Source organism: Centruroides vittatus, unplaced genomic scaffold, assembly GCF_030686945.1.
Source record: "Centruroides vittatus isolate TY-2023 unplaced genomic scaffold, ASM3068694v2 contig_900, whole genome shotgun sequence".
Taxonomy (NCBI): domain Eukaryota; kingdom Metazoa; phylum Arthropoda; class Arachnida; order Scorpiones; family Buthidae; genus Centruroides; species Centruroides vittatus.
In genome coordinates, this window is record NW_027122591.1 from 1171626 (window position 1) to 1188985 (window position 17360).

At 31.9% G+C, this 17360-nt stretch overlaps 1 protein-coding gene across 1 annotated transcript in view; it reads left to right on the top strand.

The window, feature by feature from the left end:
• Nucleotides 1-17360, top strand: part of eIF2D (eukaryotic translation initiation factor 2D) — an 18937-nt gene continuing 1577 nt past the window's right edge. The window contains exons 1-5 of the mRNA XM_067280964.1: nucleotides 1-173; nucleotides 6616-7767; nucleotides 10559-10648; nucleotides 10715-10804; nucleotides 16041-16161. Of these exons, the coding sequence (XP_067137065.1) occupies nucleotides 118-173; nucleotides 6616-7767; nucleotides 10559-10648; nucleotides 10715-10804; nucleotides 16041-16161 (1509 nt within the window). The 5' untranslated portion in view covers nucleotides 1-117. The remainder of the gene's footprint in view (nucleotides 174-6615; nucleotides 7768-10558; nucleotides 10649-10714; nucleotides 10805-16040; nucleotides 16162-17360) is intronic.

Sequence of the window (17360 nt, forward strand, 5' to 3'; positions counted from 1 at the left end):
TTTACCAACAGATGGCGAAGAACACGGAACGAAAGACAAGCATGGAGTCCACTCTGGGGAAATAATACTATTTATATTAAGTTAAATTACTGAAAATTAAAAAGTAAAAATTCAACAATGTTTCGTAAGCCATTTAAAGTAAAATCTAATTCTCAGATTAAAGGATCGGAACGGTAAATATTAATTAATCTTAATTTTGTGTATATATTATTTATAAACTGTGAAATGAAGTTAGTTTTGTTTTTTGTTTCTATTTCATTATTTTTTGAATTTAATTGAAGTATGTAAAAGATATACTCGAATTTGAATGTGTTGTATAGAGGATTTCAAAATGTCCTAAATACTGTATATCAAATTGACTCACTTTAATGAAATTTGGGAATGCTTTCATAAAAACAAACGGTTATTTAAAATCCATATTGTACTACATCACAATACCTGAACTAACATTGAAAACAAAAAATACTAAGGCATTTCGTTACAAGCTTGTTGGCACTTTCCAAGTATTTAAAATGTTCTCAAAAATGATCTTGCTATGTACAAAGTTTAGTTAAATTGTCTTTTATGACTTTGGGGTAAGGTGTGAACTCTGAATGAGGGATTTTCTACTTGCAGAGTTATAAACACCACTGTACAAGCAAAAAAAAGTTGATGGAACCATACCTTTACATGTGACCCTTTGCAAGATATTCACCTTCGAAGGTCAGTTTTTACCATTACCAGAACTATTGCCTGTTCTCCATGCTCTGCATCAGTTAAGCCTTGACTGATGCTCTGCATATAGTCGTACGCTTTGGTGTGAACAATGGCGAGCACTTTGGCATTCACGTGGGGGCTAGCCCTATAAAACTGTATGATGTCGAATACTCCACAAACGGTTGAGTGGACTACTAAAAGCCGACGCAGTTGTGTGGGGTAAAATAGTTAAATGCAATAGTCTTAGTCGAGTGATGTGACTTTTTAATATGTGCAGTCTAGAAGTAGTCTGATTTTGGGAGCCGTATCTCACAAAGGGTCATATGTAGAGGTATGGTTCCTTTGCTTTGCTTCTATGGGTATGGTCTACAGCTCTGATAAGGTTTCTGGTGAGGTGTAAAGTATACCCACTCTGGAATCACTAACTACACTGATAAACACTATAGTTTCTTTAATTATAGTATAGTTTGAATATTGATTAAATATGTGATTTTTATTTTTAAAGAATTATTATTTTTTTAATTTTTAAATGTCTCATATTAAATACAGACATCGGTTAATGTTACCTATGGTTCTAAAATGGTGGCTCGTCTATGATTCCAGCAAATAGAAGAAAGGAAACAGTGGGGACACACGTTCTAACCTAACCCAGTGGCGTAGCGAGGGGGGCAAGGGAGTGTATCATGCACTGGGTGCCACTTGCAGAAGGGTGCCAAAATGGTCTCCAAGACAAACTATATGTGTTTCTGGAGGGAGGAGGAGGTGCCAATAAAGTGTCGTGTCCTGGGCGCCGGTTATGTTTGCTACATCACTGACCTAACTTAACTTATTCTAATAAATTACCATAATTATTACCAACAAAATTATTAGAATAGGTTAGGTTAGGTTAGAACGTGCGTCCCCACTGCTTCCTTTCTTCTATTTGCTGGAATCAGAGACAAGCCGCCATTTTGGAACCATAGGTAACATTCACCCAGACATGTTTTTATATAATGAACTGGCTTACTTCTAGAAAATTATTTATTAAGCAAGCTATAGATCTTTTGTTTTATATTTTAAATCAGCGGTTCCCAACCAGTGGTCCGCAAGAGCTAAAATATGGTCCGCGAAAGATTTAAAACTTTTATTCATTTTAAATTATTATTCCCACATTGATACAAACTGAATTTAATTTTTACTAAAAATGTTATGTTTTCTATTATAATAGTACTGTTAAAGCATGTTACTTTTGAGTCTAACGATTACTTATGTTAACAGTTTTGATTAAAGTTTATTTTTAGATTGACACAGTTTATTTTTCTTAAACCTTGTGGTCCCTGCTAACAACAATGAAATCAAAGTGGTCCCTGGTCAAAAAAAGGTTGGGAACCGCTGTTTTAAATAATAAGTTTTACTCCAGTGTTATTGAAAAAGAAAGTTATTTTTTAAAGTTATTTATTAGTTTATATGTGCAGTAAAACCAATCCGAAACAAAATGTTACAGAGGGACAAGGATTGAATAAAATCTGTGCCCAAAACTTAGTTGTACTTTACTTGAAATGTCAAGAATGAAGTAGACTTACATGTACAGTACCTGGATAAATGCAAAATATGTCTTTATATAAAGTTCAAATAATTTACCAACTCCCCAAAATATAAAGTTTTAATTATGATTTAGAATTTAGCTCTTATGCCAAAAATCTCGCTTTAGTCAGGTTATATTATATATTTGGTACTCAAGTGTTCCATCTTTTAAACGAGTTTCTATTTTGTTGAGGGTCTGTTTTAGACAAGTCTTGCTGTATATATTTTTGATTGCTTTTATTTGATTTTTGTTTGTTATAATAAATTTCTTATAACAAAAGATATTAGAAGGTTGCAGCTGAAGTTTTATCTCTAAAACATGAATTTCAAACATCTAGCACCACCATCATAGAAGCCTAGAAGTTTGACAATGATGTCTGGAATATTGAGCATGGACAATGTATTAAAACTGAAGACAAAGTCCATCAGAAAAGTAATCTTCTAGTCATTTTCATTTTCCAGAATACATTTATGATGACCATCATGGTCAGGTTGTCATGGATGTATTATGAAACATGAAAGTGAATAGAAAGTTATACTTTTTTTTTAAGGATTTTGTCTTTATTTTAATTAATAAAACAATTATCATGTGGAATTTAAAAAATAATAATAATATATCTTATAAATATTCAGTCTTTGCAAGAATTATTGTCATTTATATATACCTACTGTGTCAATTGATTTTCTTTTCATATAAAAGTAGAATACAACCATACTCAATTGGAAACGAATATTATCATTAAAAATGTTATAACTTACTTCTAAAGAAAATAATTTTGTGAATCTCATTACAATGAATTTAAAAAATTTTTAGTTTGTTTTAATGAGGTTTGCATTCATAATATTCAAGGTTCAATATTAAAATTAAGTGTTAGTAATTTTGTTACTTTTTCCAAAAAATATGTATTTAGTTAGTACCAAATTGCAATTCTGACATGTCCCTCTTATACCTTTAAGGTGTGGACTGGTAATTGCACCATGATTTTATAAACAAGACATAGTCTTGTCAGTAATACAATAATTGAAAATTCTTGATTCTTACAGATATTTGATTCTGTCTCTGGTTAATTCCAATAGACTAATTTAACAAAGATCTTTCATCTGTTATGTTCCCTTGTCACATAAGGGTCCATTTACACACAACAGTGACGTGCCAGCACAGAGACCGTTTGGTGACAGTGATGTCGAGCATGGCACAGTGATGAGTATTTACACACAACAGCGACGTGACCGTGCTGTCAGTGAGTGGTCATGGACTTTTCTGAGGATGAATTAGCTATGATAGCTATATGTTTGGATGAAGAAGAAAAAGAAATGCAATCAAGAAAGTGCTGCAAGTGGGTACATCAAACATGGACAAAAAATATCAACAGAATGGGAGTTTCATATTCTTTATAAAAAATTGAGATGACGAGTCTATATTTTTTGAATATTTTTTTTTGAATGTCCCAACATGCATTTCATATTTTATTAAACAAAACAGAGAAAATATTCATTTTGTACCCAATGTCCATATATTTCGAATGAGATAAATCAAATAGAACAGGGTGTTGATGCATGATTTCAATTAAATATTTGTCATCTATTGGACAACAAAATTTACCATCAGCGAAAATATCTTTCCTGTCAAATGTACTTTCACGGTATGGTCATGCCACTGTGACTGACAAGTCTGGACAGGATGGTTTAAAACTAGGTCAACGGTTTCCCACAGGCAAAAATTCACTGTACTGTGCCAGCACGTCACTGTTGTGTGTAAATGAACCTTAATCTTATCAGAATAGTTTGTCATGCTCTGTGATGCCTGTTATATTGGGAGGCAATTTTACTTACTTGTCCGTAACAAATGGAATCTTAAATTTCTGCTTTATTTACTAAGTTAACATGCGTTCTTCATACTAAGGTAACCAGATTTCTTGGATGTAAAAGTGGGATGCCAAATGTATAGTGAGGTTGCAGCCAACATTTTCAATGCACATGTACATTGGACGTTCAGTGCCGCCTTCCTGTAAGCCTAGAAGTTTAACAATGGCATTTGGAACATCAGTGGAATCATGCTCAATGTTCCAAATGCCATTGTCAAACTTTTAGGCTTACAAGAAGGCGGCACTGAACATCCGACGTACATGTTTTTGCATTGAAAACATCAGCCACAACCTCGCTAATACTACTACAGTGTACACTAAGTATTTATTAATTACAAATAATTATTTAGAATAAGTAACATAACCAATAAACTAACAATTTTTGTTTGATCTTGACTTGCCTGCAAGTTAGTCTACTTTGAAACAGACAACAGACCAGAAGCATGTGGGGGAAACAGCAAATATTTCATAGACAAGTGGATTTTTTGTAACACAATAGTTTCCAATAGCAGTGTCTCTTAAACTTTCTTGCACGACTTGTCATCAGATTTATACTTGACCATCAGCATGCCTTTTATCATTTCAAATTTGAGCTGTTTTCTCTCAGTTGTTCATATAACATTCACTGCAGAAAATACTCTTTCATTTGCAGCATTGAATGGCAAAAAAACTTTCTTAATCCAAATATTGTATTTGATTACAGAAGAGGTAAAATGATATGTAATAGCTACAACTTTTTAAAGTACTAATCTAGAGTGGCCTGCTTCTAACATGTAAGATTCTAGGAAAAACATTACATAATATTTGGGCCAATACCGTATATAAAACATATAATATGTATATGTCAAAGAACAAAAATGCTCATTGATTAAAATAAAATTTTTCGCACTGGTTCACAACATCACGTGACTCAGCGAACATCGCGCATTGGCTCACAGGAAATTTGTTGAAAAAATGGCGGATACATTTAACATCCAGGGTTACCAGCGAAGGTAAATAAACAAATTAAACTGTTTAAAAGTATTTATAGGATGTTTAATAACAGATAAAGAGACCACAACACGTTGTGGTCTCTCTAAATCATCCGCAACACGATATTTGTATTGTGGCACTTGTAAAAGCAGCCACAACATGTTGTGACTAACTCAAAAAGACCACAAAGCAAAATTTGCATTGTGGCTTTTATGATATTTGACCACTACCCATTGCAGTGATTAAGAAAAGCCATTAAGCATTCTGAATGTTACTTGCTTATATACTTGCATAAAATGCTCATTGAGCAAAAAAGCTCAATGAGCATTTTTGTTCTTTGAGCCTAAGATATGCAAATAAATTGCCATATTTCTGTTTTTCAGACTGACTAATTTTGGAAAATACAAAAACAACTTGAATAAATAAATAGAAAATATATTGATGTAACTAAATAGACAATTCTAACCGTAAATCCAAATAAATAAATAATCGACACACACCGGAGAAATATACAAATAATCCTTCAATAAAACCTTTAACCAGCGTGGGGTATGATTAAATTGTGTACGCTAACTTTTTTGGATCCCTCTCTGGGTCCTTCTTCATGCTACGTTCTTTGTAACGATCCGTTATAACAAAGACCAGCCATTTTTGGAACGAAATTTGAACTCTCAAATTTCGTTCCAGTTATACGTTACTTCCAACTTAGGAAAAGGAAATTTTGTCGAATAACATACCATAGCATCATTAATTATTTTATGTCAGAATGGTTAACAAAGCTCAAAGAAAAGCAGTTCTTTGAAAACAAATTCCTTTGAAGAACTTTTATATTTTTTGTTTTAATTTATATTGTACTTAATGTGTAATGTCATTTATTTTTATTTTTATGTAATTGTTGCCTTTGTTTTTACATATATTTGTTAATTTTGGTGGTAGATATCAACTGTAGACTTTTCTATTTATTTATAAATAAATACAGTATGTAATCTATATAAATATGTTTGTTAATTACAAAATTGTTCTTTTAAATCTTAAATTTAAATAATATTTCTTAAGAAACGAGTTAATCCGTTCTTTTGTTTTCATTAAACTTATTGTTTGTAATATTATATTTTCTTGTAGTATAATTTTAATTATTTGATTCTTACAAAACAAATCTCCAATCTTTAATTATGTTAATAGTATTTGGTACATGTTAATTAACAATGTTGATATGTAAGAGTAAATAAATTTAATATTGAAACTGAAAAATTCATTAGCACATAAAACCAGACTTTGGCTTACCTTTAACCTTTTGAGTTATCTCAAAATGATTATTAAATAAATTCGAGAATTGGATAATAGTAGATACCAGAGAAAATATGTGAAGAAACTTCTATATTTTTCAATTATATTTATTAGAATCTTGAAGCTAATCTCAAATAAATTTTTATTTAAAAAATATAAAATTTTCTGATACAATCTATTGAATTGGTTTTTACTATCTCTTCTAATAATAAATATTTTTTTATTTTATCAGAAAGAAAATTAGAACCCAGCTGGTGCAACAGTATCCATTGTTTTCGAGCAGTAATATCAATGAACTCGTCCCTAACAAAGATGAAATTACGCACATGAAACTCTTAGCTAATAACGGCCATACTATAACTGTATACTGTATTGGGCAGAATCCTAGCTTTTTTGTAGATGAAAATGTTATTTATCCAACAGTTTATACTTTATGGAAATTTCCTGATTTGTTACCTGTATTAACAACTTGGCCTCTAGTGTTTGATAAATTAATTAGAGGTGCTGATTTGATGTTGCCTGGACTGATAATTGATCAGGATGATGAAAATCTAGATTCGTTGAAGATAGGAGACGTATGTGCAGTTAAGTTGGCAGGAAACAAATCAGCAGTTGCAGTTGGGACCTTAGTAGTTACAGGAAATGAATTAAAGCTTAAAGGTAAAAAGGGCAAAGCCATGATTTTGGTTCACATATATAAAGATTTATTATATGCTTTGGGTGATTGTTCGGAATTGCCACTTTTAGAAGATAAAATATATTTTAGTAACGAAATGAATGACGACGAGGACAACGGCAACAATGAAGAAAGTTCCGTATCAGTTATTGCAGACAATGTAGAGAGAAACTTACAGGTTTTAGATTCTAATGAGTTAGCATTAACAGAAATTGACGATTTGAATTCTTTGGAGAAGAATACAGATAATGAAAATATAGAATGTAAAAAAGAATTATCTGTTACGGAACAAATGGATACTCTATTACTAAAGTGCTTTTTAACAGCACTTAAATCTATGGGTAAAAATCTCCAATTGCCAATTCTTACAAGTACTTTTTATAAATCCTATATATTAGGTTGTTGTCCTACTGATAATCAATTTGATATAAAGAAGACAAGTTATAAAAAATTATCTAATTTTTTACAAGAAATGAAAATGAAGAATATAATAAATGTTGAAGAACTTAGCAAAGGTGTAGAAAGTATTACAGAAATAAATCTAAATCACGACCTGATTAAATCTTTTGAATTAGATCCTGATTTTATGGTTAATAAAACATCTGACAACGAAACTAAAGAGACAAAATCATATCAAATGCCAGAAATAAGAGAGTTATATACTGTAAATGCAGCTGTTTTACCATTTTTTACTTTAATGAATTATAGGTAAGGTTAAAATTGTAAAATTTGTAAACGTTGGAATAAGTGTTTGTCTTCTGTTAAATGTTCGGCTTGGTACAAGAATGTTTCATCCTATAACCTATTTAAGTGTTATATTTTGTTATGATAAGCTCAAAAGATATTTTTACAGGTAACTATAATTTGTAGATTTATCCCTTGTGACATACAAATTTATTCAAATATGTGTAAACTTATTAGTTTACATTTGCTAAATTTTTTTAGTCTTTTTATTTAAGCTTGTCTAAAACCCATACTTGTTTTTAAGAGATAAAAATTTAAAAGTGGAAACTTATCTGCGTATGGAAATGATGATGAATCCAATAATAATCATATTGAAGACTGGATTAGTCGATCCCTAAATTTTTAACTATATTTGTTATATTTAATTATAATGAAAACGCAGATAATTTTTCATTAAATACTTATAGAAGAAATGATTTTGTTACAAAAAACTAATTTAAAGTTGAAAATAATCAAGAAATTATTTCTAGCTTGCTGTTTGGAATTGACCCAATGCCAGTATTATGGATGCACAAACTTTGCATCTATAACAGCTGTGAGCAAACACTTCTTTTGGTATTGCACAAAGCACCGTTGTCACGTGTTGGATCTGCGCAATGTCGGAAAAGCGTAGGCCTTTCAGGCGAGCAACAAGAAGAAATCTGCAGGTGCCAGATCTGGAGAATATGGAGAGTGTTGAAGAACTGTCACCTGGCATGTAGCAAGGAAGTGCCGTAATGTTCACGCGTTCTTCCATTTTGCAGTGATACTCCTTCTCACACTGACTGCGTTGCATTGTTTGCTGTGCGCACTTCAGTTTAACTGTCGTGATTTCGACGCTAGGGGGCACTAGTTGGTAAGTCTCTCACTATATCTGCATGAGCGCAACATCCTAACCAGCACTGTTATTCAACTATGGGACCATTCATCGAACTTTTCAGACGCACCTTGTACATTTTTAGCCTTTGTATTGACATTGTTCCAATCATATAAAGTAAGAATAAAAGACAAATTTTGGTTATTTTCAATTGAAAGTTAAGATGAGAATCTCTTTATTCTTCAACATTTCATTCTAAAATTTTTCTGATTTGAATTTTTTCCCTAGCTTTAACAGTTGAAAAGTTAAGAATACTTGACCTTGTCAAATGTTAGTTGACATATCATTGCCATTTTTTCAGTATGCAGACATATTTCTATGAATATTTTTTACAGCCATAGCATTTATAATATATTTCTTGTGAAATATATTCATTACCAATCTTATCACTTAATTAACAATTTTATGGAGCATTGTTATATTGCAATTTTTCTACAAAAAAAGACTTTTTTCAACTGGTGGTTGTTCTATATTAAGTCTGGATTTGACAATGGGATATAATAAAATATTTTTCAGGGCTAACAAGTAATAAACTGACTCGTTAAAATTATTAGGGTTTTGTCCTATGGATGATATAAATATGGAGTTGTTTATTAAAAGAGAACTGATTACCATAAAACATTTTATAACATATTAGAAAGTGGCTACTATCATCCACTTGGCCTTCATCATAGAAGACAAAAGAATATTTTGATTTTTTCTGATAATGTTTTATTTTTGAATTTGATAAAATGCTGCTGCTTACTATTCCACTTTTGTAATGTAAAAATTTCTTACTGTAATTGCTAATTTGTAAAGTTCTTAAAGAACTACTGTTGATAAATTTGGAAAATGAGAAATGAAATACAATAGACTCTTGCTAATCCAGCCATTTGAGAGAAGTTCTAGATTACTGTATGCATGTACGGATGCCTAAAGGCAATCCATACAAGCATACAGGTAAATAATACGGTTTACTGAAATGCAATACTATACACGGAAATGAAACCCAAGAAAAGATGACGATTAATTTTTTCATGGAAATGGAAGTTTATCGTAAACAATCTCATAATTAAGGCTGGTATACCAGATAATTGAGAAACTGCATTATTGGGGGTGAGATTAGTCTGTTGTATTACAATCATATTTAAGTGAAGGATGAAAGTTTCTTCTTGGTCATTTATCATCCATTTAATAATTGCTTTATATTATGAAAATATACATGTTCAGTAAGTCACTCTCTTCTTTTCCATTTTAAATTTATATTGAAACTGTCCAATCAGTTTAAATTTTTCTGTTGGCTTTACATCAATATTATATTTTTGCTTCAGGTAAAAGTAGTTCAACTAATTTGAATTAGAAAAATATCTTAGTTGAAATCATATTCCGTTATATTATTAAAATTTCATGAAAGCTCCTTCTGTGTTTGTAACTTTTTATCTATTCTAGGAAGTTTATTTCCTTTATGGTTTCCACAACAGAGTTTTTCCTTAGGTAATTTTAGATTTACTGATTTAAAAATATTTTCAAAAAAATAGTTCATTGATTAGATTACAATTCATTATTATATGTAAGTAGCATATCTATTGGAACTGGCTTTGAACATGTCTGTCTGTTTTCAAGTAAGCTATGTAGATTATAAAGCCACAGCAATTGCCATATAAGATTGGGCTATTTTCTGGTAATTATAATTTTAATTACTAATTAATTTGTTCTTAGAGGGAGACGTTAGGTGCCATTTCATATTAAATTTATATATCTATGTAGATTATAAATGTATTTATAGAACATGTGTTCATTAAATTTTTTATTCTTGTATCAAGCCATTAACAAAATGTATTGATTTATAAGCATGTAATATGTTTATATACAGTATATTTTGTTAATAAATATTAATTGTCAAACATTTAATTCTTTTAGTAAAGGAACAGCACTGACTGCAGTAGAAATTCGTAAGATATTAACAGATTATGTAAAAAGTAATAATCTTCAAAATCCACAAAATAAAAGGTATGTTAATTAAAGATTTATAAATTTTTAAGTTCTATTTTTATTTAAATTCCTTTTTTTATGTAGGGAGGTGATACTTGATCCAATTTTAAGCCATGTTCTTCTAAATAAAGGAGAAGATATAACTTCCGTGCCTTGGGAAGACGTCCATAGCAAGTAAATCTATATACCGTATTTACTCGCATATAAGACGAGGTGTTACTTTAAAGATCAAAATAAATAAAATTAGATTCATTAATACAATTCTAATTTTATTTCGTTTAATCACAAATAAAATATTATCAAATGTGTGTGAATGTACACATTGTCCCGCAAAAATTAATGGCATTTTGATGCATAAGAAAAATCTTGTAAAATCGACAACTTAATTTGTTCATGTAATGCTGGACAATGGGGAACCTTTATTGCCAATTCTTAACAATCAAATCCACTCTCCGTTGATTACACTTAAGAGTTTCCCCGAATTCTGATTTCCGAATAATCATGTTTTCGCAATTAAAAATTATATTGGACTCCTGTGTGATTTTGGAATTCCAATTTAAAAGCTTTGCTTTTCTTCATGCTATTAATCTTTACTCCTGACAATACACAAGAATGATTCAAAGGACTCAGATAAAACTCTTTTGTTTTTAAACACCAGGAGGTGGGAATCCAGTAAAAATGCAAATACACAGTTCACAAAAATTATTGCAAAAATGCAAAGAATCCTTCACTCACGCGTATAGGATGACCTAGGTTTTTGAAGCAGTGAAAAATGAATAAAAACTTTGTCTTATATTCAAGTAAATATGGTATGTATAAATGAGAATGTTTGTTTGTTTGCTATATATTTCTAGGCCATTCAACCAATTGCTACAAAACTCAGCAGTTACATTTATATATCTATAACTTAGATAATGTCATACATCCCACCTTGAAATAATTGAGTTAAAGAATTTCAATAGATAATTTCTATCTACATTTGAATTTCTGATTTACACATAGTTTATGATTTTGTTAGATTTGTAAGTAGATGGCACTAAGTATAATTCTTATAAAAAAGGATGTAGTTTTAAAATATCTTTATCATTCTAATCATTAATAACAAAAATACTAACAGGTGAAATGAAATGCAGTTTGCTGCAAAAGAATGAAGAAATCTAAGAGTTTTTTCTGGTATCAATTACCAGTTGTGATAAGGAAAGAAAATGGCGATCGCACAAGAGAAAGCTCAGTGTGTATTGTGGTTAGCCGAAACAAATTCACCGATAACCATGCAAAGAAATTTTTGCCAGATGTGTACCATAAAGACCCACAAAGTGTGCCTTCAATTTATGCATGGATGGAGACGTTTAAAGAGACAGGAAATGTTGACAGGATACAATTAACAATCCTGACTGTTACACTGCAAATGTTAAAAAACACTTGGAGGGAAATGGAGTACAAACTTGACATTGTTCGTGCTACTAACGGAGCTCATGTACAGCTACATTGAAGGTACTGTAAAAAAAAACTCTTAGATTTTTTCATTCTTTTGCAGCAAACTACATTTCATTTCACCTGTTAGTATTTTCGTTATTAATGTTTAGAATGATAAAGATCTTTCTCGCACACCCTGTATTATATTCACTTAATTACTGTGACAATGATATAGTGAAATAGGCATGCTATATAATTATTGTGACAGGTAGCATATAGCACTTGCCTGTGTGCAATCGAAAGTATTATCCTGTGAAAAATCTATAAGTATTTAATTTTTCACATCTAACGACACGGGTTTTTTCATTTCTGAATGGTACTTTCTTAATTCTAATAAGTTCCCTTTGCTAGCTGAGTGCATAAGACCACTGAACTCTGGTAGTTAGTCATTCTCACAATTTTATAACATTCTTTTATTTAAGTTAAACAAATCATATGAAGTCTTTCGACATTAAGGTTAGCAACTCAATTACATGCCGAGCCATCACAACTTGTCTAACATGGATCAGTTTTCAAATATTAATAGTAGACCAGTAATACTTAGTAGTGGTTGACCATCCTCTCTTCAGGGAGGAGGTCAGCGACTACTTTTACTTGAATTACTTCAACCCCTTCAGCAACAGTCCCTCCTTTCTATTGGACCCCAGTGATAAGGTGGCATTCAAATAGGAAAATCCAAAATACAAGGTTACCAGCCTGCATAAAATATGATTTAAGTGGTTTTTGAGGGTGTTAAGTTTAAATATTTGGTCCATTTTATGCAAAATTTAATTTGCAAACACTTCTCCTGTCCTCCAGGTCCTTATTCCACCAGGTCAATGATTTCAGCTGCCCTGACCATAGTAGAGAGATGGAAGGCCTTATGCAGAGCCTCCTGCAGATTGAGGACAGTGCAATCAAAAGAGTGCTCAGTGTGGAAGTTAGCTAAATCTGTAGGATTCCAGAGTTCCTTGATGAGTCTTGAAGAGCAGCCAGTTGCTGTTATTGATGATCCTGTGTGTCAGGGAAAGGGATACAGGAGATTTTCATGAAAATATAATTATGGTCACTGGTGGATATTTGATTTAGGGTCTGACAGTCAATATCAGTTCCTCACCAAGTATACTTGGTGAGGAAGTGATAACCCAAGAAGACATCAATCCAGTTTTCTCCTGCATCAGTGGAGAAAGTAGGTAAAGTACTACTGTTCAGGATTGGAAGTCCAAGTTTCAAGATAAATTTACCAACTGTATATCCTCTGGGATCCTTGGTAAGGCTGTGATTTGGTGTTAAAATTGCCACATACCAAAACAGAGTCCAAAGGTATCAGTAGTAATGTGTCCTTTAGAGCTTGGAGTGCAGTATCCTTGGAGGAGTAAGTAGACATTGATGATATAGAGCCATTTTGAGTTGAGTTCATCACTGATAGTAGTGAGGTAACAGTTGAAAAAGTGGGCGAGGAGTTGGGCTCTTAGGTCTGTATTCACCAAGAAGCCTATCCACATGGGATTGTTGTTATCAATATAATTAAGAATTTTCACTTGGCCTAACATAGCAACTTTACTACTGTGAACATATGGTTCATGAAAAGCAAGAATGCCATATTGCCAAATAATCTGGAGAGAATCGATGCAGCTTTACTGTGTTGAAGGTTGATTTGGAGAATTTTGAGTGTGTCCTTTGGGGGATGGTCTGAATGATGCATCAAGTTGGGGTCATTAGGAGTTGAATTTGAGTGAAGAAGGAAATGAGGCCAATTTATTCATACTGCATAGGTCTGAATTTTAATGGTTTTCTGTCTTTTATGTATCAATCTTTGAAAACTGACCCCAACACTTTTGACAGTTTCCTGCTTTCCAGAGCCAATTTTATTATATTTTGCCCAATTAGTGCACTTTGAAACTCTTCCAAGATTAGGGCACTCTGAATTTGTGATTCCTAGCACATTAGCTACACTTTTGTCTCTCTGTACAACCATGGGAATTGTGATTGAATCCTAAACAATGGAAGCATCTGACTATGGATATGTAATCATCCATAGGGATTGAACACCATTCAATAAAGATTCTTCCTGTTTTCATGATGAAGTTTCTGATTTTGGAGAACACTTAAGACAACATGTCTGGATTGGGAGCTTTTCTTTGAAGTTATGCTGCAACTGACTTTACAGATATTTTGGAAATCAGCAGTCAAAATGTGATCCTGGACTATTGGGTTTTGTTGACTATGGTGCTGAGGAACTCCCCATTGCTTGTACTATTTGGTACATTCAATAAGATAATCTTTGGTAGTTTTTTATTTCTGTCTGTTACATTTATTTTCTGGGATATTTCAGAATTGTCCTGTATTGCCTTTTTTAGAGTTTCCATGTTTTTCTCTTTTGGAACCTGGATGTAGATGTCCCCCACTTGGCAGGGGCCTAATATGGTTAATATTCAGATCCAGCTGTTTGAGGTCAATGCACTTTTGTATTAATCCCATTAGTTCTTTGGGTATCAGTGTGGGTTGGTGGTCTGGGGTGACATTAGCAGATATTATATTGTGGCCAACATTTTTCAGTTATTAATTTTGTTGTCTTGCTTGGTGGGCAAGGCCTTCTTATCACCTTAGAATAGTTGTTGCAGGTTTTGATTGTCTCCTAGTTGGAGAGGTCTTTAACCATTTCTCTTAATGCTAAGACAGCCCGAAAAATTTGGCTGGCCAATGCATACATTTTCAAAGCTGCATCCCTGGCCTAATTTCTTTCTTCTTTCTTCACATTTTGGATATTGTTTGCTTACACAGTTTAAGATCATTTCTAAATAATTGTTGATCAAAGAGATTGGGTCTTCTTTGGCAAAACTGTTATTTACAGAAACGTCATTGTTGCTCAGTGACATCATGTCCAAATGAGAATGAGGACACAAGTAACACAAAATAAACAAATAGGGGTCGGAATAACATGGTGTAATAGGATCAGAAGAGACCCAAGGCTGAATAAAACTTGAAGTCGGTCAGAAACACTCGTAATTGTTCAGTATGATATGAAACTAGTGCACCAGATGGAAAATGACCCAGGTTAGGGTCAGCTGGACCTTGTGCCTGTTGGAGTTATTCACAATGGCCTTTATGTGGTCAAGGATTTGAAACTGTAATAACTTTTTGCAATGATATAATAATAGGATTGAGCCCACCTGTGGCAATAATAGCGTATAAAATGTGATAAACGTGAGAATGGACCAAAGATCTGAGATCCCCACAAAACAGCCTGAAAGATGACCGAAATAAACATTAAAGAACACAAAAACTAACAGTTATCAAGAAAAACTGATGTGGCATAATACACCTTACACAATAAGACATTAATCAACACCATGCAATACTCTGAGTGCCGGAAAAGTCCAACAGAATCCCGTGGAATTCCAGAGCAATAAAGGCTGGAAAAATAAGCAGAATCAAATGAAAGTACTCACTGAGATGAATCTAGTGATTTATAACGCTGCAGCGAATAACTAAAAATAGAGCTCATGTAAGCAATGTCTGTACACTATGGTGGACAGGTAGCCTATATATTGGTATTACAGAGTAGTTTTTGTATTCATTGTAAAATATAATCCAATGCATCTATTTTTATAATACTGAAAACAGATTTTGTGATAGTTTAATGCATTAGCAAAAACTTTTATTTAAAGTTTTCGCTAAATCTCAGAAAAATCCGAAACAATTAAATATTTGTTTAGTTAATAGAAATCTATGGTTATAATTAGAACTCTATCAAAAACACGAGTTCTCAAAGACATTAATTTATATGTACTTCTAAAATTATTACAGTATAAATTGTAAGCTTGAGAAATAAGAATATACTTTAAGAAGAATGGTTTTAAGTAAAACCATAAAGCACGATACTTACATATATAATGTATATATTTAAAATAAAAATAAATGTTTGAATAATATATAAATTCCATTAAACTAGGTGTCTAAATAAAATGCAACAAGCCCATGAAATAATCTTCCCCAGACAGGCACCAATTTTCAAGAAAGGAAAACTAAACCAGATTGAAATAAATGTTGAGCAGAGAACAGGAAATAAAAAGGTAACTGTTGCATTTATTTTACTTCGTAATATGCGATGAATTTTTCTTTCTGATTCACTTGAAAAATTATTACAACAAAGTTAAGCTTTTGTTTGTTTTCTTTTTCCTGATCGGTAACAATATCTATCGAAACACCAAAAGAAACTCTTTAAAAGCTATCAATTTGATTGGAGTGATGCTAAACTTCTATTAAGTAGAAATTTCTTACTATCTACTTCAGTGAATCTCAACCACTGAAGTAGATTAAGTGATTTTCAACTCACAACCACAAAAATCTCGTGGCAGTTTAGTGTGCCGCCACTGCGAATACTCGTACATAAGCGACGTCAGACAAGTAGTTCAAATAGGTTCTACCTTCCTAGGGCACATTTGGAAATTGTAACCGGTGTTACCAGTAACTGCCGGTAGTTACCAAAGCGTTTAGACAATGTGACCTAAATAACCAACCGTGTTTAAAAATCACTGTTATGACGTCCTGCGGTACTTACCGAAGTAACTGTGTGCGTCGCCAAACTTTTTAAATTATTAAAAGTGTACCGTGACAAAAAAAGGTTGAGAATCACTGATCTACTTAATACATGTTATCCACAATGACTAATGAATATCAAGTGTGCAAGTGCTGATATCTACAGAATCACATGGAACATTTTTTCCAAAAAACTCACTCTGCCTAATTAAAATAAGAACAAATAAACTTCCTAACATGTTATTTTTTTTAATATAGTTTACCATTTTATTTCCCGAAAAAATTTTGGGTATAAAGATTTTAAGAATGTGAAATGCTTTCAAAGTGAATACGAGAAAAATTGTTTTTGTTTCTGATTTATGGATCTTGAATAACAGTGAGGCTATGAAAGTTTTTCTTTCAAGATTTGGAAAATTGTAAAAAATTAATTTTTTTTTATTTCATTCAGTTGAAATGATGTGATGTAGTTAATTATATTTTCCCCATGCTAGATTCTTTACATAAGTTGAATCAAATCATTGAAGCAGTTTTATGTCAACTAGTTATAGATAATTCTAATGGTCAAAATTAAAAGATATGTTCTCAAAATTCAATTTTTTACAAGTGATTTGCCAAATTTTTATTGGGCTATTTAAGTCTAATTAATAATCTGATTAGAGGTAGGCATTTAGGCTGCCAATCTCACGATTAAATAAACCATAAACTCAAAATATCCCAATAAAAATCTGGCAGA